The sequence below is a fragment of the Oncorhynchus keta genome, unplaced genomic scaffold, assembly GCF_023373465.1.
Source record: "Oncorhynchus keta strain PuntledgeMale-10-30-2019 unplaced genomic scaffold, Oket_V2 Un_scaffold_10655_pilon_pilon, whole genome shotgun sequence".
Lineage (NCBI taxonomy): Eukaryota > Metazoa > Chordata > Actinopteri > Salmoniformes > Salmonidae > Oncorhynchus > Oncorhynchus keta.
The window spans coordinates 59,708-85,613 of record NW_026290756.1 but is presented as its reverse complement, the minus strand read 5'-3'; the positions used below and the strand labels follow the sequence as shown (position 1 = coordinate 85,613).

Below are 25,906 nucleotides of genomic sequence, written 5' to 3'. Positions count from 1 at the left end.
GTTCAGGTAGTAGTAAATGTAATGTATAATAGTTCAGGTAGTAGTAAATGTTCAGGTAAGTAAATGTTTAACCTAATAGTTCAGGTAGTAGTAAATGTTTAACCTATAATAGTTCAGGTAGTAGTAAATGTAATGTATAATAGTTCAGGTAGTAGTAAATGTAATGTATAATAGTTCAGGTAGTAGTAAATGTTTAACCTATAATAGTTCAGGTAGTAGTAAATGTTTAACCTATAATAGTTCAGGTAGTAGTAATAGTTCAGGTAGTAGTAAATGTTGTATAATAGTTCAGGTAGTAGTAAATGTAATGTATAATAGTTCAGGTAGTAGTAAATGTAATGTATAATAGTTCAGGTAGTAGTAAATGTTTAACCTATAATAGTTCAGGTAGTAGTAAATGTAATGTATAATAGTTCAGGTAGTAGTAAATGTTTAACCTATAATAGTTCAGGTAGTAGTAAATGTAATGTATAATAGTTCAGGTAGTAGTAAATGTAATGTATAATAGTTCAGGTAGTAGTAAATGTTTAACCTATAATAGTTCAGGTAGTAGTAAATGTAATTAAATAGTTCAGGTAGTAGTAAATGTAACTATAATAGTTCAGGTAGTAGTAAATGTAATGTATAATAGTTCAGGTAGTAGTAAATGTAATGTATAATAGTTCAGGTAGTAGTAAATGTTTAAATAGTTCAGGTATAAAATAGTTCAGGTAGTAGTAAATGTTTAACCTATAATAGTTCAGGTAGTAGTAAATGTAATGTATAATAGTTCAGGTAGTAGTAAATGTAATGTATAATAGTTCAGGTAGTAGTAAATGTAATGTATAATAGTTCAGGTAGTAGTAAATGTTTAACCTATAATAGTTCAGGTAGTAGTAAATGTTTAACCTATAATAGTTCAGGTAGTAGTAAATGTAATGTATAATAGTTCAGGTAGTAGTAAATGTAATATAATAGTTCATAAATGTATATAATAGTTCAGGTAGTTCATAATAGTTCAGGTAGTAGTAAATGTAATGTATAATAGTTCAGGTAGTAGTAAATGTAATGTATAATAGTTCAGGTAGTAGTAAATGTTTAACCTATAATAGTTCAGGTAGTAGTAAATGTAATGTATAATAGTTCAGGTAGTAGTAAATGTAATGTATAATAGTTCAGGTAGTAGTAAATGTAATGTATAATAGTTCAGGTAGTAGTAAATGTTTAACCTATAATAGTTCAGGTAGTAGTAAATGTAATGTATAATAGTTCAGGTAGTAGTAAATGTAATGTATAATAGTTCAGGTAGTAGTAAATGTTTAACCTATAATAGTTCAGGTAGTAGTAAATGTTTAACCTATAATAGTTCAGGTAGTAGTAAATGTAATGTATAATAGTTCAGGTAAATAATGTAAATAGTAATAGTAAATAATATAATAGTTCAGGTAGTAGTAAATGTTTAACCTATAATAGTTCAGGTAGTAGTAAATGTAATAATATAAAATAGTTCAGGTAGTAGTAAATGTTTAACCTATAATAGTTCAGGTAGTAGTAAATGTAATGTATAATAGTTCAGGTAGTAGTAAATGTAATGTATAATAGTTCAGGTAGTAGTAAATGTTTAACCTATAATAGTTCAGGTAGTAGTAAATGTAACCTATAATAGTTCAGGTAGTAGTAAATGTAACCTATAATAGTTCAGGTAGTAGTAAATGTAATGTATAATAATAGTTCAGGTAGTAGTAAATGTTTAACCTATAATAGTTCAGGTAGTAGTAAATGTTTAGTAAATGTAACCTAAATAGTTCAGGTAGTAGTAAATGTAATGTATAATAGTTCAGGTAGTAGTAAATGTAATGTATAATAGTTCAGGTAGTAGTAAATGTTTAACCTATAATAGTTCAGTAGTAGTAAATGTTTAACCTATAATAGTTCAGGTAGTAGTAAATGTTTAACCTATAATAGTTCAGGTAGTAGTAAATGTAATGTATAATAGTAAGTAGTAAATGTTCAGGTAGTAGTAAATGTAATGTATAATAGTTCAGGTAGTAGTAAATGTAATGTATAATAGTTCAGGTAGTAGTAAATGTAAATAATAGTTCAGGTAGTAGTAAATGTTTAACCTATAATAGTTCAGGTAGTAGTAAATGTTTAACCTATAAATAGTTCAGGTAGTAGTAAATGTAATGTATAATAGTTCAGGTAGTAGTAAATGTAATGTATAATAGTTCAGGTAGTAGTAAATGTAACCTATAATAGTTCAGGTAGTAGTAAATGTTTAACCTATAATAGTTCAGGTAGTAGTAAATGTTTAAATAGTTCAGGTAGTAAAATAGTTAATAGTTCAGGTAGTAGTAAATGTTTAACCTATAATAGTTCAGGTAGTAGTAAATGTAATGTATAATAGTTCAGGTAGTAGTAAATGTAATATAATAGTTCAGGTAGTAGTAAATGTTCATAATAGTTCAGGTAGTAGTAAATGTAATGTATAATAGTTCAGGTAGTAGTAAATGTTTAATGTATAATAGTTCAGGTAGTAGTAAATAATAGTTTAAGTAAATGTTTAACCTATAATAGTTCAGGTAGTAGTAAATGTTTAACCTATAATAGTTCAGGTAGTAGTAAATGTAATGTATAATAGTTCAGGTAGTAGTAAATGTTTAATGTATAATAGTTCAGGTAGTAGTAAATGTTTAACCTATAATAGTTCAGGTAGTAGTAAATGTTTAACCTATAATAGTTCAGGTAGTAAATGTAAATAATAGTTCAATAGTAAATAATATAATAGTTCAGGTAGTAGTAAATGTTTAACCTATAATAGTTCAGGTAGTAGTAAATGTTTAACCTATAATAGTTCAGGTAGTAGTAAATGTAATGTATAATAGTTCAGGTAGTAGTAAATGTAAATAATAGTTCAGGTAGTAGTAAATGTATATAATAGTTCAGGTAGTAGTAAATGTTTATAATAGTTCAGGTAGTAGTAAATGTAATGTATAATAGTTCAGGTAGTAGTAAATGTAATGTATAATAGTTCAGGTAGTAGTAAATGTTTAACCTATAATAGTTCAGGTAGTAGTAAATGTTCAGGTAGTAGTAATGTATAATAGTTCAGGTAGTAGTAAATGTAATGTATAATAGTTCAGGTAGTAGTAAATGTAATGTATAATAGTTCAGGTAGTAGTAAATGTTTAACCTATAATAGTTCAGGTAGTAGTAAATGTAATGTATAATAGTTCAGGTAGTAGTAAATGTTTAACCTATAATAGTTCAGGTAGTAGTAAATGTTTAACCTATAATAGTTCAGGTAGTAGTAAATGTAATGTATAATAGTTCAGGTAGTAGTAAATGTTTAACCTATAATAGTTCAGGTAGTAGTAAATGTAATGTATAATAGTTCAGGTAGTAGTAAATGTAATGTATAATAGTTCAGGTAGTAGTAAATGTTTAACCTATAATAGTTCAGGTAGTAGTAAATGTAATGTATAATAGTTCAGGTAGTAGTAAATGTTTAACCTATAATAGTTCAGGTAGTAGTAAATGTTTAACCTATAATAGTTCAGGTAGTAGTAAATGTAATGTATAATAGTTCAGGTAGTAGTAAATGTTTAACCTATAATAGTTCAGGTAGTAGTAAATGTTTAACCTATAATAGTTCAAAAATGTAATGTATTAGGTAGTAGTAAATGTAATGTATAATAGTTCAGGTAGTAGTAAATGTTTAACCTATAATAGTTCAGGTAGTAGTAAATGTTTAACCTATAATAGTTCAGGTAGTAGTAAATGTTTAACCTATAATAGTTCAGGTAGTAGTAAATGTTTAACCTATAATAGTTCAGGTAGTAGTAAATGTAATGTATAATAGTTCAGGTAGTAGTAAATGTTTAACCTATAATAGTTCAGGTAGTAGTAAATGTAATGTATAATAGTTCAGGTAGTAGTAAATGTTTAACCTATAATAGTTCAGGTAGTAGTAAATGTTTAACCTATAATAGTTCAGGTAGTAGTAAATGTTTAACCTATAATAGTTCAGGTAGTAGTAAATGTAATGTATAATAGTTCAGGTAGTAGTAAATGTTTAACCTATAATAGTTCAGGTAGTAGTAAATGTAATTAAATAGTTCCTATAAAATGTAATGTATAATAGTTCAGGTAGTAGTAAATGTAATGTATAATAGTTCAGGTAGTAGTAAATGTTTAACAGGTAGTAGTAAATGTTTAACTATAATAGTTCAGGTAGTAGTAAATGTATAATAAGGTAGTAGTAAATGTAATAGTTCAGGTAGTAGTAAATGTTCATAATAGTTCAGGTAGTAGTAAATGTAATGTAAATAGTTCAGGTATAAAATAACCTATAATAGTTCAGGTAGTAGTAAATGTTTAACCTATAATAGTTCAGGTAGTAGTAAATGTAATGTATAATATAATAGTTCAGGTAGTAGTAAATGTAATGTATAATAGTTCAGGTAGTAGTAAATGTTTAACCTATAATAGTTCAGGTAGTAGTAAATGTAATGTATAATAGTTCAGGTAGTAGTAAATGTTTAACCTATAATAGTTCAGGTAGTAGTAAATGTTTAACCTATAATAGTTCAGGTAAATGTAATGTAAATAGTTCAGGTAGTAGTAAATGTTTATGTATAATAGTTCAGGTAGTAGTAAATGTTTAACCTATAATAGTTCAGGTAGTAGTAAATGTAATGTATAATAGTTCAGGTAGTAGTAAATGTAATGTATAATAGTTCAGGTAGTAGTAAATGTTTAACCTATAATAGTTCAGGTAGTAGTAAATGTAATGTAGGTAGTAGTAAATGTTCAGGTAGTAGTAAATGTAATGTATAATAGTTCAGGTAGTAGTAAATGTTTAACCTATAATAGTTCAGGTAGTAGTAAATGTTTAACCTATAATAGTTCAGGTAGTAAATGTAAATGTTCAGGTAGTAGTAAATGTAATATAATAGTTCAGGTAGTAGTAAATGTAATGTATAATAGTTCAGGTAGTAGTAAATGTTTAACCTATAATAGTTCAGGTAGTAGTAAATGTTTAACCTATAATAGTTCAGGTAGTAGTAAATGTAATGTATAATAGTTCAGGTAGTAGTAAATGTAATGTATAATAGTTCAGGTAGTAGTAAATGTTTAACCTATAATAGTTCAGGTAGTAGTAAATGTAACCTATAATAGTTCAGGTAGTAGTAAATGTAATGTATAATAGTTCAGGTAGTAGTAAATGTAACCTATAATAGTTCAGGTAGTAGTAAATGTAACCTATAATAGTTCAGGTAGTAGTAAATGTAATTAACCTATAATAGTTCAGGTAGTAGTAAATGTTTAACCTATAATAGTTCATAGTAGTAGTTCAGGTAGTAGTAAATGTAATGTATAATAGTTCAGGTAGTAGTAAATGTAACCTATAATAGTTCAGGTAGTAGTAAATGTTTAACCTATAATAGTTCAGGTAGTAGTAAATGTTTAACCTATAATAGTTCAGGTAGTAGTAAATGTTTAACCTATAATAGTTCAGGTAGTAGTAAATGTTTAACCTATAATAGTTCAGGTAGTAGTAAATGTTTAACCTATAATAGTTCAGGTAGTAGTAAATGTTTAACCTATAATAGTTCAGGTAGTAGTAAATGTTTAACCTATAATAGTTCAGGTAGTAGTAAATGTAATGTATAATAGTTCAGGTATAAAATGTAATGTATAATAGTTCAGGTAGTAGTAAATGTTTAACCTATAATAGTTAGTAAATGTTTAACCTATAATAGTTCAGGTAGTAGTAAATGTAATGTTAATAGTTCAGGTAGTAGTAAATGTTTAACCTATAATAGTTCAGGTAGTAGTAAATGTTGTAACCTATAAAATAGTTCAGGTAGTAGTAAATGTAACCTATAATAGTTCAGGTAGTAGTAAATGTTTAATGTATAATAGTTCAGGTAGTAGTAAATGTTTAACCTATAATAGTTCAGGTAGTAGTAAATGTAATGTATAATAGTTCAGGTAGTAGTAAATGTAATGTATAATAGTTCAGGTAGTAGTAAATGTAATGTATAATAGTTCAGGTAGTAGTAAATGTAATGTATAATAGTTCAGGTAGTAGTAAATGTAATGTATAATAGTTCAGGTAGTAGTAAATGTTTAACCTATAATAGTTCAGGTAGTAGTAAATGTAATGTATAATAGTTCAGGTAGTAGTAAATGTAATGTATAATAGTTCAGGTAGTAGTAAATGTTTAACCTATAATAGTTCAGGTAGTAGTAAATGTTTAACCTATAATAGTTCAGGTAGTAGTAAATGTTTAACCTATAATAGTTCAGGTAGTAGTAAATGTTTAACCTATAATAGTTCAGGTAGTAGTAAATGTTTAACCTATAATAGTTCAGGTAGTAGTAAATGTAATGTATAATAGTTCAGGTAGTAGTAAATGTAATGTATAATAGTTCAGGTAGTAAAATGTAATGTATAATAGTTCAGGTAGTAGTAAATGTTCAGGTAGTAGTAAATAATATAATAGTTCAGGTAGTAGTAAATGTTTAACCTATAATAGTTCAGGTAGTAGTAAATGTTTATACCTATAATAGTTCAGGTAGTAGTAAATGTTTAACCTATAATAGTTCAGGTAGTAGTAAATGTAATGTATAATAGTTCAGGTAGTAGTAAATGTTTAACCTATAATAAATGTTCAGGTAGTAGTAAATGTTTAACCTATAATAGTTCAGGTAGTAGTAAATGTAATGTATAATAGTTCAGGTAGTAGTAAATGTTTAACCTATAATAGTTCAGGTAGTAGTAAATGTAATGTATAATAGTAGGTAGTAGTAAATGTAATGTATAATAGTTCAGGTAGTAGTAAATGTTTAACCTATAATAGTTCAGGTAGTAGTAAATGTTTAACCTATAATAGTTCAGGTAGTAGTAAATGTAATGTATAATAGTTCAGGTAGTAGTAAATGTAAATAGTTCATAGTATAAATGTTTAACCTATAATAGTTCAGGTAGTAGTAAATGTAATGTATAAGTTCAGGTAGTAGTAAATGTTCAGGTAGTAGTAAATGTTTAATATAATAGTTCAGGTAGTAGTAAATGTTTAACCTATAATAGTTCAGGTAGTAGTAAATGTAATGTATAATAGTTCATAATAAATGTTCAGGTAGTAGTAAATGTTTAACCTATAATAGTTCAGGTAGTAGTAAATGTTTAACCTATAATAGTTCAGGTAAATGTTTAACCTATAATAGTTCAGTAAAAATGTAATGTATAATAGTTCAGGTAGTAGTAAATGTAATGTATAATAGTTCAGGTAGTAGTAAATGTTTAACCTATAATAGTTCAGGTAGTAGTAAATGTAATGTATAATAGTTCAGGTAGTAGTAAATGTTTAACCTATAATAGTTCAGGTAGTAGTAAATGTTTAACCTATAATAGTTCAGGTAGTAGTAAATGTAATGTATAATAGTTCAGGTAGTAGTAAATGTAATGTATAATAGTTCAGGTAGTAGTAAATGTTTAACCTATAATAGTTCAGGTAGTAGTAAATGTTTAACCTATAATAGTTCAGGTAGTAGTAAATGTTTAACCTATAATAGTTCAGGTAGTAGTAAATGTAATGTATAATAGTTCAGGTAGTAGTAAATGTTTAACCTATAATAGTTCAGGTAGTAGTAAATGTAACCTATAATAGTTCAGGTAGTAGTAAATGTAATGTATAATAGTTCAGGTAGTAGTAAATGTAACCTATAATAGTTCAGGTAGTAGTAAATGTAATGTATAATAGTTCAGGTAGTAGTAAATGTAATGTATAATAGTTCAGGTAGTAGTAAATGTATAATAGTTCAGGTAGTAGTAAATGTAACCTATAATAGTTCAGGTAGTAGTAAATGTAATGTATAATAGTTCAGGTAGTAGTAAATGTAATGTATAATAGTTCAGGTAGTAGTAAATGTTTAACCTATAATAGTTCAGGTAGTAGTAAATGTTTAACCTATAATAGTTCAGGTAGTAGTAAATGTTTAACCTATAATAGTTCAGGTAGTAGTAAATGTAATGTATAATAGTTCAGGTAGTAAATGTAAATAATAGTTTAAGTAAATGTTTAACCTATAATAGTTCAGGTAGTAGTAAATGTTTAACCTATAATAGTTCAGGTAGTAGTAAATGTTTAACCTATAATAGTTCAGGTAGTAGTAAATGTAATGTATAATAGTTCAGGTAGTAGTAAATGTAACCTATAATAGTTCAGGTAGTAGTAAATGTTTAACCTATAATAGTTCAGGTAGTAGTAAATGTTTAACCTATAATAGTTCAGGTAGTAGTAAATGTAATGTATAATAGTTCAGGTAGTAGTAAATGTTTAACCTATAAGTAGTTCATAATAGGGTAGTAGTAAATGTTTAACCTATAATAGTTCACAGGTAGTAGTAAATGTAATGTATAATAGTTCAGGTAGTAGTAAATGTTTAACCTATAATAGTTCAGGTAGTAGTAAATGTTTAACCTATAATAGTTCAGGTAGTAGTAAATGTAAATAATAGTTCAGTAGTAGTAAATGTAATATAATAGTTCAGGTAGTAGTAAATGTTTAACCTATAATAGTTCAGGTAGTAGTAAATGTTTAACCTATAATAGTTCAGGTAGTAGTAAATGTAATGTATAATAGTTCAGGTAGTAGTAAATGTAATGTATAATAGTTCAGGTAGTAGTAAATGTAATGTATAATAGTTCAGGTAGTAGTAAATGTTTAACCTATAATAGTTCAGGTAGTAGTAAATGTAATGTATAATAGTTCAGGTAGTAGTAAATGTAATGTATAATAGTTCAGGTAGTAGTAAATGTAATGTATAATAGTTCAGGTAGTAGTAAATGTAATGTATAATAGTTCAGGTAGTAGTAAATGTAATGTATAATAGTTCAGGTAGTAGTAAATGTAAATAAAGTAAATGTTTAACCTATAATAGTTCAGGTAGTAAATGTTTAACCTATAATAGTTCAGGTAGGTAGTAGTAAATGTTTAACCTATAATAGTTCAGGTAGTAGTAAATGTTTAACCTATAATAGTTCAGGTAGTAGTAAATGTTTAACCTATAATAGTTCAGGTAGTAGTAAATGTAATGTATAATAGTTCAGGTAGTAGTAAATGTTTAACCTATAATAGTTCAGGTAGTAGTAAATGTATAATAGTTCAGGTAAGTAAATGTAATGTTAATAGTTCAGGTAGTAGTAAATGTAATGTATAATAGTTCAGGTAGTAGTAAATGTAATGTATAATAGTTCAGGTAGTAGTAAATGTTTAACCTATAATAGTTCAGGTAGTAGTAAATGTTTATAATAGTTCAGGTAGTAGTAAATGTTTAACCTATAATAGTTCAGGTAGTAGTAAATGTAATGTTCATAATAGTTCAGGTAGTAGTAAATGTAATGTATAATAGTTCAGGTAGTAGTAAATGTTTTCAGGTAACCTATAATAGTTCAGGTAGTAGTAAATGTTTAACCTATAATAGTTCAGGTAGTAGTAAATGTTTAATATAAATAGTTCAGGTAGTAGTAAATGTATAATAGTTCAGGTAGTAGTAAATGTAATGTATAATAGTTCAGGTAGTAGTAAATGTTTAACCTATAATAGTTCAGGTAGTAGTAAATGTTTAACCTATAATAGTTCAGGTAGTAGTAAATGTTTAATGTATAATAGTTCAGGTAGTAGTAAATGTATAGTAAATGTAATGTATAATAGTTCAGGTAGTAGTAAATGTTTAACCTATAATAGTTCAGGTAGTAGTAAATGTAATGTATAATAGTTCAGGTAGTAGTAAATGTAATAGTATAATAGTTCAGGTAGTAGTAAATGTTTAACCTATAATAGTTCATAAGTAAATGTTCAGGTAGTAGTAAATGTTTAACCTATAATAGTTCAGGTAGTAGTAAATGTTTAACCTATAATAGTTCAGGTAGTAGTAAATGTAATGTAAATAGTTCAGGTAGTAGTAAATGTTTAATAATAGTTCAGGTAGTAGTAAATGTTTAACCTATAATAGTTCAGGTAGTAGTAATAAATAGTTCAAGTAGTAAATGTATAATAATAGTTCAGGTAGTAGTAAATGTAATGTATAATAGTTCATAGTTCATAATAGTAGTAGTAAAATGTAATGTATAATAGTTCAGGTAGTAGTAAATGTAATGTATAATAGTTCAGGTAGTAGTAAATGTTTAACCTATAATAGTTCAGGTAGTAGTAAATGTAATGTATAATAGTTCAGGTAGTAGTAAATGTTTAACCTATAATAGTTCAGGTAGTAGTAAATGTTTAACCTATAATAGTTCAGGTAGTAGTAAATGTTTAACCTATAATAGTTCAGGTAGTAGTAAATGTAATGTATAATAGTTCAGGTAGTAGTAAATGTTTAACCTATAATAGTTCAGGTAGTAAATGTTTAGTAAATGTTTAACCTATAATAGTTCAGGTAGTAGTAAATGTAATGTATAATAGTAATAGTAAATGTTATAATAGTTCAGGTAGTAGTAAATGTTTAACCTATAATAGTTCAATGGTAGTAGTAAATGTAAATGTAACCTATAATAGTTCATAATAGTAGTAAATGTAATGTATAATAGTTCAGGTAGTAGTAAATGTTTAACCTATAATAGTTCAGGTAGTAGTAAATGTTTAACCTATAATAGTTCAGGTAGTAGTAAATGTAATGTATAATAGTTCAGGTAGTAGTAAATGTAATGTATAATAGTTCAGGTAGTAGTAAATGTTTAACCTATAATAGTTCAGGTAGTAGTAAATGTTTAACCTATAATAGTTCAGGTAGTAGTAAATGTTTAACCTATAATAGTTCAGGTAGTAGTAAATGTAATGTATAATAGTTCAGGTAGTAGTAAATGTAATGTATAATAGTTCAGGTAGTAGTAAATGTAATGTATAATAGTTCAGGTAGTAGTAAATGTTTAACCTATAATAGTTCAGGTAGTAGTAAATGTTTAACCTATAATAGTTCAGGTAGTAGTAAATGTAATGTATAATAGTTCAGGTAGTAGTAAATGTAATGTATAATAGTTCAGGTAGTAGTAAATGTTTAACCTATAATAGTTCAGGTAGTAGTAAATGTTTAACCTATAATAGTTCAGGTAGTAGTAAATGTAATGTATAATAGTTCAGGTAGTAGTAAATGTAATGTATAATAGTTCAGGTAGTAGTAAATGTTTAACCTATAATAGTTCAGGTAGTAGTAAATGTTTAACCTATAATAGTTCAGGTAGTAGTAAATGTTTAACCTATAATAGTTCAGGTAGTAGTAAATGTAATGTATAATAGTTCAGGTAGTAGTAAATGTAATATAATAGTTCATAATAAATGTTCATAATAGTTCAGTAGTAGTAAATGTTTAACCTATAATAGTTCAGGTAGTAGTAAATGTAATGTATAATAGTTCAGGTAGTAGTAAATGTAATGTTCAGGTAGTAGTAAATGTTCATAATAGTTCAGGTAGTAAATGTAATGTATAATAGTTCAGGTAGTAGTAAATGTAATATAATAGTTCAGGTAGTAGTAAATGTTTAACCTATAATAGTTCAGGTAGTAGTAAATGTTTAACCTATAATAGTTCAGGTAGTTCAGTAAATGTTTAATGTATAATAGTTCAGGTAGTAGTAAATGTTTAACCTATAATAGTTCAGGTAGTAGTAAATGTAATGTATAATAGTTCAGGTAGTAGTAAATGTAATGTATAATAGTTCAGGTAGTAGTAAATGTTTAACCTATAATAGTTCAGGTAGTAGTAAATGTAATGTATAATAGTTCAGGTAGTAGTAAATGTTTAACCTATAATAGTTCAGGTAGTAGTAAATGTAATGTATAATAGTTCAGGTAGTAGTAAATGTTTAACCTATAATAGTTCAGGTAGTAGTAAATGTTTAACCTATAATAGTTCAGGTAGTAGTAAATGTTTAACCTATAATAGTTCAGGTAGTAGTAAATGTAATGTATAATAGTTCAGGTAGTAGTAAATGTTTAACCTATAATAGTTCAGGTAGTAGTAAATGTTTAACCTATAATAGTTCAGGTAGTAGTAAATGTAATGTATAATAGTTCAGGTAGTAGTAAATGTAATGTATAATAGTTCAGGTAGTAGTAAATGTAATGTATAATAGTTCAGGTAGTATAATAGTTCAGGTAGTAAATGTAAATAGTTCAGGTAGTAGTAAATGTAATGTATAATAGTTCAGGTAGTAGTAAATGTAATGTATAATAGTTCAGGTAGTAGTAAATGTTTAACCTATAATAGTTCAGGTAGTAGTAAATGTTTAACCTATAATAGTTCAGGTAGTAGTAAATGTAATGTATAATAGTTCAGGTAGTAGTAAATGTAATGTATAATAGTTCAGGTAGTAGTAAATGTTTATAATAGTTCAGGTAGTAGTAAATGTAATATAATAGTTCAGGTAGTAGTAAATGTTTAATGTATAATAGTTCAGGTAGTAGTAAATGTAATGTATAATAGTTCAGGTAGTAGTAAATGTAATGTATAATAGTTCAGGTAGTAGTAAATGTAATGTATAATAGTTCAGGTAGTAGTAAATGTTTAACCTATAATAGTTCAGGTAGTAGTAAATGTTTAACCTATAATAGTTCAGGTAGTAGTAAATGTAATGTATAATAGTTCAGGTAGTAGTAAATGTAATGTATAATAGTTCAGGTAGTAGTAAATGTAATGTATAATAGTTCAGGTAGTAGTAAATGTTTAACCTATAATAGTTCAGGTAGTAGTAAATGTTTAACCTATAATAGTTCAGGTAGTAGTAAATGTTTAACCTATAATAGTTCAGGTAGTAGTAAATGTTTAATGTATAATAGTTCAGGTAGTAGTAAATGTTTAACCTATAATAGTTCAGGTAGTAGTAAATGTAATGTATAATAGTTCAGGTAGTAGTAAATGTAATGTATAATAGTTCAGGTAGTAGTAAATGTAATGTATAATAGTTCAGGTAGTAGTAAATGTTTAACCTATAATAGTTCAGGTAGTAGTAAATGTTTAACCTATAATAGTTCAGGTAGTAGTAAATGTTTAACCTATAATAGTTCAGGTAGTAGTAAATGTAATGTATAATAGTTCAGGTAGTAGTAAATGTTTAACCTATAATAGTTCAGGTAGTAGTAAATGTAATGTATAATAGTTCAGGTAGTAGTAAATGTAATGTATAATAGTTCAGGTAGTAGTAAATGTAATGTATAATAGTTCAGGTAGTAGTAAATGTTTAACCTATAATAGTTCAGGTAGTAGTAAATGTTTAACCTATAATAGTTCAGGTAGTAGTAAATGTTTAAATAGTTCAGGTAGTAGTAAATGTAATATAATAGTTCAGGTAGTAGTAAATGTAATGTATAATAGTTCAGGTAGTAGTAAATGTAATGTATAATAGTTCAGGTAGTAGTAAATGTTTAATGTATAATAGTTCAGGTAGTAGTAAATGTTTAATGTATAATAGTTCAGGTAGTAGTAAATGTAATGTATAAATGTTTAACCTATAATAGTTCAGGTAGTAGTAAATGTTTAACCTATAATAGTTCAGGTAGTAGTAAATGTAATGTATAATAGTTCAGGTAGTAGTAAATGTAATGTATAATAGTTCAGGTAGTAGTAAATAATGTAAATAGTTCAGGTAGTAGTAAATGTAATGTATAATAGTTCAGGTAGTATAAATAACCTTAAGGTAGTAGTAAATGTAATGTATAATAGTTCAGGTAGTAGTAAATGTAATGTATAATAGTTCAGGTAGTAGTAAATGTTTAACCTATAATAGTTCAGGTAGTAGTAAATGTTTAACCTATAATAGTTCAGGTAGTAGTAAATGTTTAACCTATAATAGTTCAGGTAGTAGTAAATGTAATGTATAATAGTTCAGGTAGTAAATGTAAATAATAGTTCAGGTAAATAATAGTTCAGGTAGTAGTAAATGTTTAACCTATAATAGTTCAGGTAGTAGTAAATGTTTAACCTATAATAGTTCAGGTAGTAGTAAATGTAATGTATAATAGTTCAGGTAGTAGTAAATGTTTAACCTATAATAGTTCAGGTAGTAGTAAATGTTTAACCTATAATAGTTCAGGTAGTAGTAAATGTAATGTATAATAGTTCAGGTAGTAGTAAATGTTTAACCTATAATAGTTCAGGTAGTAGTAAATGTAATGTATAATAGTTCAGGTAGTAGTAAATGTTTAACCTATAATAGTTCAGGTAGTAGTAAATGTTTAACCTATAATAGTTCAGGTAGTAGTAAATGTTTAACCTATAATAGTTCAGGTAGTAGTAAATGTTTAACCTATAATAGTTCAGGTAGTAGTAAATGTAATGTATAATAGTTCAGGTAGTAGTAAATGTTTAACCTATAATAGTTCAGGTAGTAGTAAATGTTTAACCTATAATAGTTCAGGTAGTAGTAAATGTTTAACCTATAATAGTTCAGGTAGTAGTAAATGTTTAACCTATAATAGTTCAGGTAGTAGTAAATGTTTAACCTATAATAGTTCAGGTAGTAGTAAATGTTTAACCTATAATAGTTCAGGTAGTAGTAAATGTTTAACCTATAATAGTTCAGGTAGTAGTAAATGTTTAACCTATAATAGTTCAGGTAGTAGTAAATGTTTAACCTATAATAGTTCAGGTAGTAGTAAATGTAATGTATAATAGTTCAGGTAGTAGTAAATGTTTAACCTATAATAGTTCAGGTAGTAGTAAATGTTTAACCTATAATAGTTCAGGTAGTAGTAAATGTAATGTATAATAGTTCAGGTAGTAGTAAATGTAATGTATAATAGTTCAGGTAGTAGTAAATGTAATGTATAATAGTTCAGGTAGTAGTAAATGTTTAACCTATAATAGTTCAGGTAGTAGTAAATGTAATGTATAATAGTAATAAATGTAATGTATAGTAGTAAATGTTTAACCTATAATAGTTCAGGTAGTAGTAAATGTTTAACCTATAATAGTTCAGGTAAGTAAATGTAATGTATAATAGTTCAGGTAGTAGTAAATGTAATGTATAATAGTTCAGGTAGTAGTAAATGTAATGTATAATAGTTCAGGTAGTAGTAAATGTTTAACCTATAATAGTTCAGGTAGTAGTAAATGTAATGTATAATAGTTCAGGTAGTAGTAAATGTAATGTATAATAGTTCAGGTAGTAGTAAATGTTTAACCTATAATAGTTCAGGTAGTAGTAAATGCACAAAAAAAATACAAAAAGTAAGAGTAGTCATACATAGAGTACCAGTCAACAGTTTGGACACATCTACTCCTTCCAGGGTTTTTCTTTATTTTTACTGTTTTCTACATTGTAGAATAATAGTGAAGGCATCAAAACTATGAAATAACACATATGGAATCATGTAGTAACCAAAAAAGTGTTAAACAAACCAAAATATATTTTAGATTTTAGATTCTTCAAAGTAGCCATCCTTTGCCTTGATGGTAGTTTTGCACACTCTTGGCATTCTCTCAACCAGCTTCAACTGGAATGCTTTTCCAACAGTCTTGAAGGAGTATATAGCATATATGGGAACTCTTTCAAGCATATATGGGAACTCCTTTTCCTTCACTCTGTGGTCCAACTCATCCCAAACCATCTCAATTGGGTTGAGGTCAGATGAGGCCAGGTCATCTGATGCAGCACTCCATCACTCTCCTTCTTGGTCAAATAGCCCTTACACAGCCTGGAGGTGTGTTAGGTCATTGTCCTGCTGAAAAATAAATTATAGTCCCACTAAATGCAAACCAGATAGTATGGCGTATCGCTGCAGAATGCTGTGGTAGCCATACTGGTTAAGTTTGCCTTGAATTCTAAATAAATCACAGACACTGTCACTAGCAAAGCTCCCCTACACCATCACACCACCGCCTCCATGCTCCACGGTGGGAAGCACACACGTGAAGATTATGTGGTCACCTACTCTGTGTCTCACAAAGACACAGCGGTTGGAACCAAAAATCTTACATTTAGACTCATCAGACCAAAGGGCAGATTTCCACCGGTCTAATGTCTATTGCTCGTGTTTCTTGGCCCAAGCACATCTCTTCTTCTTGTCCTAAGCACATCTCTTCTTCTTGTCCTCTTCTCATCCTTTAGTAGTGGTTTCTTTGCAGCAATTTGACCATGAAGGCCTGATTCACACAGTCTCCTCTGAACAGTTGATGTTGAGATGTGTCTGTTACTTCAACTCTGTGAAGTATTTATTTGGGCTGCAATTTCTGAGGCTGGTAACTCTATTGGGCTCACCGAGTGGCGCAGTGGTCTAAGGCACTGCATCTCAGTGCAAGAGACATCAATACAGTCCCTGGTTCAATTCCAGGCTGTATCTCATCCGGCCGTGATTGGGACAATGCCCAACGTCATCTGGTGTAGGCTGGTGTAGGCCATCAGTGTAAATAAGAATTTATTCTTAACTGACTTGGCTAGTTAAATAAAGGTAAAATAAAAAAGGCAACTGCGTCTTCCTTTTCTGTGGCGGGCCTCATGAGAGCCAGATTCATCATATCGCTTGATGTTTTTATGCAACAGCACTATCAAAGTTCTTGAAATTTTCCATGTTGACTGACCTTCATGTCTTAAAGTAATGATTGACTGTTGTTTCTCTTTGCTTATTTGAGCTGTTCTTGCCATAATATGGACGTGTTCTTTTACCAAATAGGGCTATCTTCTGTATACCAACCCTACCTTGTCACAACACAAGGAAAGAAATTCCACAAATTAGCTTTTAACAAGGCACACCTGTTAAATGAAATGCATTCCAAGTGACTACCTCATGAAACTGGTTGAGAGAATGCCAAGAGTGTGCAAGGCTCTCATCAAGGGTGGCTACTTTGAAGAATCTCAAATATAAAATATATTTTGATTTGTTGAACACTTTTTTTGGTTACTACATTGAATTGAATGTATTTGGGGTAACAGACATATACAACTAAATGTACCATGTGGACCCAGAGGATATCACTTGAAAGTATTAATTAAAAGTGGTCCTCGATGGTAAAACCAATAACACATATAATGATTCCATGCGCGTTATTTCATAGTTTTGATGTCTTCACTATTATTCTACAATGTATAAATTAGTAAAAATAAAGAACAACCATTGAATGAGTAGCTGTGTCCAAACATTTGACTGGTACTGTATATGGACGTTTACTTGTCGTCGTCGTCCCCCATTTCTCCTTGCTGTGTGTTATTAATAAATACTATACAGGTGTCCTGGATTTTTGAGTCCAGGAAGGGCGAGAGGCTCAACATAGCCACGTACCACCCCAATTTTGGGGAAATGTACCCCACGTCACCCCTGAAGGGACGAGTTAGCTTCCCCACGCCCTCCCTCAGCAACCCTTCCATCCAGATCTCTGACATCAGGATGACTGATGAAGGGAGATACATCTGTGAATACGCCACCTACCCCAGCGGCAACGAACAGGGCATCACCTCCCTCGTTATACTAGGTACGGTGTGTGTGTGTGTGTGTGTGTGTGTGTGTGTGTGTGTGTGTGTGTGTGTGTGTGTGTGTGTGTGTGTGTGTGTGTGTGTGTGTGTGTGTGTGTGTGTGTGTGTGTACCCCTGTTCTTTTAGGATGTGAGCATCTACTAAATCAAATCAAAACAATGTGTCTACTGTTTAGTCTGTCGTTGTGTGTGTGTTTGTTTTCTGTCCAATTGTGTAGTAGGGGTTTCCCTGGGATGTGTAGGTATCTTGTGTATGTTTAGGACGTGTGTATCGCTCGTGTTCTGTTGTGCGCTCTTGTGTTCTGTTGTGCGCTCTTGTGTTCTGTTGTGTGCTCTTGTGTTCTGTTGTGTGCTCTTGTGTTCTGTTGTGTGCTCTTGTGTTCTGTTGTGTGCTCTTGTGTTCTGTTGTGTGCTGTTGTGTTCTGTTGTGTTCTGTTGTGTTCTGTTGTGTGCTGTTGTGTTCTGTTGTGTGCTGTTGTGTTCTGTTGTGTTCTGTTGTGTGCTCTTGTGTTCTGTTGTGTTCTGTTGTGTTCTGTTGTGTTCTGTTGTGTTCTGTTGTGTGCTGTTGTGTTCTGTTGTGTGCTCTTGTGTTCTGTTGTGTTCTGTTGTGTTCTGTTGTGTTCTGTTGTGTTCTGCTCTAAATCTGTCTCTTTCACTGTGTGTAAGTGCTCTCGTGTCTCACCTTCCCGTATCCCACTGCCTCTGAAGGTTAACACCTTGTCTGATGCAGATTAATTGGTATTATAAGTGGCATTGTCAGATCGATGGTGTTCTTGTTAATGCATCACAACCATAGATTAGGGCACAGAGGGTTTCCTGATCAAATGACGTGACCGGGTTAAAGTAAACATTTCAGAACCATATAAAGTACATGTGTACTAAACTCCTGTCTTTAGCTCTGTCAACATCACCACCTTTCTACTGGAACAGCACAACAATTACACCAGTGACAGCGTGGCAAGGTGAGTGTTAAGAAAGTCTGCTGTCTCATTGTTGTGTAAAATGCACTTACAACCCCATTGTAGCTTGGATAAGTGTTGAAAGGGGCTGAAGTCTCTGGGAATATTACCCTGGTTTTGAGTAGGCAGAGATATGGAGATTGCACTCCTTCCTATTAGAGAGACGGTGAGAGAGACAGTTCCTCAGTTTAGGGTTCTTTAATGTTGATTTTAGATCAACACGGGTTCACACTTCTATGCCATTATCACCCAGCTATGATTATCCAATGAACTATCCAACTATCCATACAGCATGTGGTCTGGAAATAATAAACATGAATACAATGGCATCAATATTAGGATAAGGCACATATTCATTTAGCAATAACAAAACAAGATACTGCTCTCATCTGTGACAATAATACGATGCCTGAAGGGAAAATACAGCTAGCTACAGGACTACCCACCTAACAATGATAGGCTAAATGTAGCTAACATTGTTACAGAACTAGCATGAAAAGCTAGAAATGATGTAATAACTGCGAAAATATTGTTTAACTATTGACAACTTTGTCAGTAAAACATTGAGAAACAAGTACTGCACTCACAGTTTGGTATTCAGGCACAGTGATGGATAAAATAGTGGCCACAGCAACAGATGGTGAGCTGTACTTGGTAATGAATTGAACACTGCAGGCCTGTGTTAACTGTGACGTCTAGCTGTTACAATAAGTCATTTGTTTTGATTTTGATTTCTTTGTCAGATGCCCCGATCAGATTGATCAACGGTCCTAACTCCTGCTCTGGGAGAGTGGAGGTCTACCACAGTGGTAGCTGGGGGACGGTGTGTGACGACTCGTGGGACTTGAGTGACGCCCAGGTGGTGTGTAGACAGCTGGGCTGTGGGAGAGCTCTGTCTGCACCACGTGAAGCCCACTTCGGACAGGGGAACGGGACAATCTGGCTGGATGACGTTAGATGTACAGGCAGCGAGTCTAATCTCACAAGGTGCAGTCACAATGGGTTTGGGAGACACAACTGTAATCATGGTGAAGACGCTGGTGTCGTCTGTTCGGGTAGGAGTATCATTCTTTAATGATCCTTATTCATCATTTTTTATAATTCAATCAACATCTTCAGTGAAGGCTTTATGGATATAGTTAGATCACCATTCTGGTCTTTTAGACTCTGGGCCCTGTATGAATACCTTTTTTCTCCAATCTCTCATCCCCATTTTTTTTTCTCAGAATCAGAGCGTCCTTCCAACTCAGGCCCAGAGCTGGTGTGTGGTCGGCGCCTCCTAGAGGTGGGTCTCAGCCGGGCTGGTCTGGAGACTGCAGGTCTGAACGCGTTCTCTGCTCACCTGGCCGACCTCCGCTGCTCCTCCCACCAGGAAGCTAACGGCACAGTGTGGTTCCAGGTGGAGCGCAGGGAGGGCAGCTGTGGAAACACACTGACGGTGAGGACACTGACTTCTGGCTCTTTTCAATATTCTCTCTTCTTACGGTCAATTCACTTCAACTGAAGGGCAGCTCATACTGTATCTGTCAGTTGTTCATTCATATTTAGAAAACGGCACATTCAGATCCGGGATGCTGAATGGTTGATAGCTGTTAGTTATTCCTGATAATCCTGGGGGGAAATCCTGTTAACAGTTCCATTTGAATTATCAATGAGCATCCACTGTCCCACAGCCCGGCTAGGCAATTCATAAACTTCATAAACTTAATCTCCACTGGAAAAAAGCGTTGAGACATTATTTCCCATGCTTCTAGCCTAGCATTTTGTTTGCAACTGTTGGAGTTTGTCTAAACCTTGCTGCCTGCCTCTCTGAAACTGGCCATGTGGTCTGGACAAACTCCTGGCTCTGGACATGAATACTGTACAATGTGAATAATAACTACTGGCTCTACACATGAATACTGTGTCATGTGAATAACAACTTCTACACATGAATACTGTGTCATGTGAATAATAACTACTGGCTCTACACATGAATACTGTGTCATGTGAATAATAACTTCTACACCTCAGGGAGACATGACAGCGGTCTTTACTCTATTGTGTCAAGAGGTAATTTTGTTCATGTCATCCCAACTGTCATCCTCTCTTCTTCTATTTTCCAGACCAACAGCAGCCATGCCATCTACTCCAACAGTTTATTCATCTACCAGGTGCACAATGTCTCCTTCACCCGACCCGTGAGCATACCTTTCTCCTGTGCCTATCCGCTAGACACAGAGAGCAGCCTAGATGTGGCCGTCGCACCCTACCTACCGTGAGTGGAGACGCCACATTACAGGAAACAATACGAACGCCACACCACATCAAAACACACCACAACACACCATTGTAGTCCCGCCCCATCTGTGTCACACCCTGATTGGTCCAGGATTATAACAATAGTCAGTCAGATCTCTGGATATATTTACCGTAGAATGGTTTTTTAATGGAATTTTATACATCCAGTCTTGGCAGACAAATATGCACATAACAAGCTACAGCTCTGTAACTTTGTCATAAATTGACTGCATGTTTGTTTATTCCATGTGTAACTCTGTTGTTGTTTGTATCGCACTGCTTTGCTTTATCTTGGCCAGGTTGCAGTTGCAAATGAGAACTTGTTCTCAACTAGCCTACCTGGTTAAATAAAGGTGAAGTAAAATAAATAAAGAAATAAAATACATTTGTCTTGGTTTGTTCTCTTGGCACCAGGGTGGAAGGTGGAGTTTCAGGTATTGGCTCCAAGGCGTCAGCCTCCATGTCTCTGTACCACAACTCCAACTACACAGAGCCTTACCCTGCGGGTCAGAGGGTCACTCTGCCACTGGGCTCTGTTCTGCATGTGGGTGTGTCCGTCAACGAGACGGAGATGGAGCGATTTGTGGTTGTCCTGGACAACTGCTACGCCACTCACTCCCCCAACCCTGATGACCCTATGAGATATTTCATCATTCAGAACAAGTATTTATGCTTCTTTATAGTTTATAGACTGAAAAAGGCAAATCCATTCAGAAAGTAAGTTAAGAATAAATTATTATTTACAATGACGGCCTGTAAGTGTGTGTGTTTGTTCTTGGCTATATATCTGTTTATATTTGTAGGTGACTTGTCCGAGCCAGAACGGCCCATAGGACAGGAGCCTACTTCCTGTTTCTGTAGCATGAGGCAACTTAATGTACAAGTACACCCCATGGGCCTTACATCCCCAAAATAATAATAATGCTGATATGAATGCAAAGCAGACAGGCATCAGGTCCCGTTTATCTGTTTGTGTATTTTTGTAGCAGTGTACAAGTTAAACCCTGGTCCTCCCTCTCTGTTCCCCAGATGTCCTAGTGATCGTACCCAGGTGAGGGTGGAGGAGAGTGGCTCATCACTCGAGGCTCGCTTCTCTGCACTGCTGTTTCTGTTCCAGGGAGACTACCGGGACGTTTTCCTGCACTGCAGCCTCAGCCTGTGTGACCAGAGGAGCTCCTCCTGCACTCCAGTGAGTCGTGGGCCCACATGCACAAAGCGTCGCAGAGTAGGAGAGCTGATTTCGGATCAGTTTGGCCTTTTAGATTGTGGTAAATTAGAGGTGTAACCTGATCCTTGATCAGCACTCGTCAGATCCTTTGTGAATACTGGCCATGGACTCTTCATCAGCCTCTGTCTTTCTCTCTCTCTCTCTCTCTCTCTCTCTCTCTCTCTCTCTCTCTCTCTCTCTCTCTCTCTCTCTCTCTCTCTAGTGTCTCTCTCTCTCTCTAGTGTCTCTCTCTCTAGTGTCTCTCTCTCTCTCTCTCTCTCTCTTGTCTCTCTCTCTCTAGTGTCTCTCTCTCTCTAGTGTCTCTCTCTCTCTAGTGTCTCTCTCTCTCTCTCTCTCTAGTGTCTCTCTCTCTCTCTCTGTCTCTCTCTCTCTCTCTTGTCTCTCTCTCTCTCTCTAGTGTCTCTCTCTCTCTCTAGTGTCTCTCTCTCTCTCTGTCTCTCTCTCTCTCTCTCTCTCTCTCTCTCTCTCTAGTGTCTCTCTCTCTCTCTCTCTCTCTCTCTCTCTAGTGTCTCTCTCTCTCTCTCTCTCTCTCTCTCTCTCTCTCTCTCTCTCTCTCTGTCTCTCTCTCTCTCTCTAGTGTCTCTCTCTTTCTCTCTCTAGTGTCTCTCTCTCTCTAGTGTCTCTCTCTCTCTCTAGTGTCTCTCTCTCTCTCTTGTCTCTCTCTCTCTAGTGTCTCTCTCTCTCTCTTGTGTCTCTCTCTCTCTCTTGTGTCTCTCTCTCTCTCTCTCTCTCTCTCTGTCTCTCTCTCTCTCTCTCTCTCTCTCTCTCTCTCTCTCTAGTCTCTCTCTCTCTCTCTCTCTCTAGTCCCTCTCTCTCTCTCTCTAGTCTACTGGTACAGTACTCTCTTACCCTTCTAAAACATTTTTTCCCCCACAGTTGTGTTCCAGACGAAGGAGATCCCGTTCCATCTCCAGTTCCGTCCCCCTTAATCCCGTCACCATCGGTCCAATCAGCTGTGCGTATTATGCCTCTGCCAAACACACGGACAGTGCTGATGATGCTATAGGACACACACACACACACATAAAGGTAACAGTTTCTCTCTGTTTGTCTTCCAGGGACTTGGAGTCTGGACTGAGTCTTGGGAGGTACTGCAGTGAGCCGTATCTGTTTCATTGTCCTTATACTTTTGAATGTACTTTTTCACATATCTCTCTGGTTGTGTTTTGTGACTATTGAATATTGTCTTTGTGTTTCATTGTTGCAGTAAGTATCCATACCCAGACATTCAGCTGTCTTAGAGGTGTTGACCTTTTTCTGCAGCCTTAAAGGCCTAATGCAGTCAAAACTCTGTTGTTCCGGCCTCCCGGGTGGTGCAGTGGTCTAGGGCACTGCATCACAGTGCTGGCTGTGCCACCAGAGACTCTGGGTTTGCGCCCAGGCTCTGTTGCAGCTGGTCGTGACTGGGAGGTCCGTGGGGCGACGCACAATTGGCCTAGCGTCGTCCGGATTAGGGAAGGTTTGGCCGGTAGGGATGTCCTTGTCTCATCGCAAACTAGCGACTCCTGTGGCGGGCCGGGCGCAATGCACGCTAACCAGGTCGCCAAGTGCATAGTGTTTCCTCCGACACGGCTGCGGCTGGCTTCCGGGTTGGTTTCCGGGTTGGCTTCCGGGTTGGATGAGCGCTGTGTTAAGAAGCAGTGCGGCTTGGTTGGGTTGTGTTTCGGAGGACGCATCGCTGTCGACCTTCATCTCTCCCGAGCCGGTACAGGAGTTGTAGCGATGAGACAAGATAGTAACTACTAACAATTGGATACATGAAAAGGGGGTAAAATTGTTGTTCCTCATTTTTATATCACATTGTATGAAACTAACAGCTCATGTAAAAGTATGAAAAAATTGTATCACTGTTATTTCCTGATAGTTAGTGGTTGAAAATACAATCTACACAGGACCGTCTAATCAGCAGGTTTGCATGGGTGGGAGTTTCAGCTCTCCATGGTGACATCACCATGCGGTAAATTGGTTAATAGACAAATAACAAAGAGAATTCCAAACCTCTCTGTCAATAAGTTAGTTTTAAGTTTTCCCATCTCCACTCAGACCACTCCCAGACAGTCCTAGCAAAATTCTTGTTTGAGATAGTTTTTTGCTTAAAGCTGTTTTTTGCCCATTTGAATGGGGCTATTATAGTAAGTTGCGGAATTGTTTGTTACCTAGAAATGATTTGATATTGATATAAAAATATGAAAACGGATGCATTGGTACTTTAAAACCACAGCCTTAAAAAATTTGGGGATCATTGCTTTGAAGCAGTTTTTAAAAATGTGATGGTGATTTGATAGATGTGTATCATTCTATTATTTGTGTGATATATTGATTATTATAAACTGGGTGATTCAAGCCCTGAATGCTGATTGGCTGAAAGCCGTAGTCTGTCAGACAATAAACCACGGGTATGAAAAAAGATGACTTGACACTCTTGGCATATACCTTTAACTCTTCTAATTACATTGGTAACCAGTTTATAGTAGCAATAAGACACCTTGAGGGTGTGTGGTACATGGCCAATATACCACGGCTAAGGGGTGTATCCAGACACTCCCTGTTGCGTGGTGCATAAGAACAGCCCTTAGCCATGTTATATTGGCCATATACCAAACCGCCTCGGGCCTTAATGCTTAATTAATGACAGTCTCTTTGGTTTTGATGGTTTGTTAAGGTGGGTTAATGTGTTGATTTTATTTCAGGTTTATTTTTTGACTTAATTGAACTTTTAACAATTATTGATTTATTTGAACCTTCCTTTTGAACCAGACTATTGACTTTGATTTTGAGTGAACATTGAAAAACATTCTGTAAAACTGACTTAAGACAAATAAAATGATAATCTTGAAATCCCTGGCCATTTTACCTGTTTAAGTGACTGTTGAGAACTGAAATTGAAGAGGAGAATGTAATTAAAGCTTGTGTGTAATTGGGGCACAGCTAATAAATGGGGTTAAATCATGTATTTTTGTGTAATCTGAGTAATTGTTTTAGGTTGATTAAAAATGTAGATGTATTTAATTTTTCAATTTTGTTTAACTGTGCATGTTTCTTGTGATGTAGCCTAGTACTGATTGTATTGATGGATATATATATATATCTACAGGACCAGTCAAAGGTTTGGACACACCTACTCATTCAAGGGTTTTTCTTTATTTTGACTATTTTCTACCTTGTAGAATAATAGTGAAGACATCAAAACTATGAAATAACACATATGGAATCATGTAGTAAACAAAAAAAGTGTTCAACTAATTGTATATAGTAGATTCTTCAAAGTAGCCACCCTTTTCCTTGATGAAAACTTTGCACACTCTTGGCATTCTCTCAACCAGCTTCATGAGGTAGTCACCTGGGATGCATTTCAATTAACAGGTGTGCCTTGTTAATTTGTGGAATTTCTTTCCTTCTTAATGCATTCGAGACAATCAGTTCTGTTGTGTGTGACAAGGTAGGGGTAGCATATTAAAGATAGGCCTATTTGGTTAAGACCTAGTCTTATATATACAGTTGAAGTTGGAAGTTTACATATACCTTAGCCAAATACATTTAAACTTTGTTTTTCACAATTACTGACATTTAATCCTAGTAAAAATTCCCTGTCTTAGGTCAGTTCGGATCACCACTTCATTTTAAGAATGTGAGTGTCAGAATAATAGTAGAGTGGTTTATTTCAGCATTTCTTTCTTTCATCACATTCCCAGTGGGTCAGAAGTTTACATACACTCAATTAGTATTTGGTAGCATTGCCTTTAAATTGTTTAACTTGGGTCAAACGTTTCGTGTAGCCTTCCACAAGCTCCCCACAATAAGTTTGGAAACTTTTGGAAAAATCCTTCTGACAGAGCTGGTGTAACGGAGTCAGGTTTGTAGGCCTCCTTACTCGCACACGTTTTTTTCAGTTCTGCCCACAAATTTTCTATAGGATTGAGGTCAGGGCTTTGTGATGGCCACTCCAATACCTTGACTCGGTTGTCCTTAAACCATTTTGCCACAA

The 25,906-nt window shown here is 33.1% G+C and overlaps 1 protein-coding gene across 3 annotated transcripts in view; it reads left to right on the top strand.

Moving 5' to 3' along the window:
* Window positions 1-24,759, top strand: part of LOC118375501 (uromodulin-like) — a 34,265-nt gene extending 9,506 nt beyond the window's left edge. For all 3 annotated transcript variants that reach the window (XM_052513409.1, XM_052513408.1, XM_052513410.1), the window contains 9 exons: window positions 17,211-17,454; window positions 18,351-18,416; window positions 19,157-19,468; window positions 19,640-19,851; window positions 20,519-20,670; window positions 21,108-21,356; window positions 21,723-21,882; window positions 22,798-22,876; window positions 22,980-24,759. In XM_052513409.1, coding sequence (XP_052369369.1) covers window positions 17,283-17,454; window positions 18,351-18,416; window positions 19,157-19,468; window positions 19,640-19,851; window positions 20,519-20,670; window positions 21,108-21,356; window positions 21,723-21,882; window positions 22,798-22,876; window positions 22,980-22,999 — 1,422 coding nt within the window. In that variant the 5' untranslated portion in view covers window positions 17,211-17,282 and the 3' untranslated portion in view covers window positions 23,000-24,759. The remainder of the gene's footprint in view (window positions 1-17,210; window positions 17,455-18,350; window positions 18,417-19,156; window positions 19,469-19,639; window positions 19,852-20,518; window positions 20,671-21,107; window positions 21,357-21,722; window positions 21,883-22,797; window positions 22,877-22,979) is intronic.
* Window positions 24,760-25,906: the final 1,147 nt, after the last annotated feature.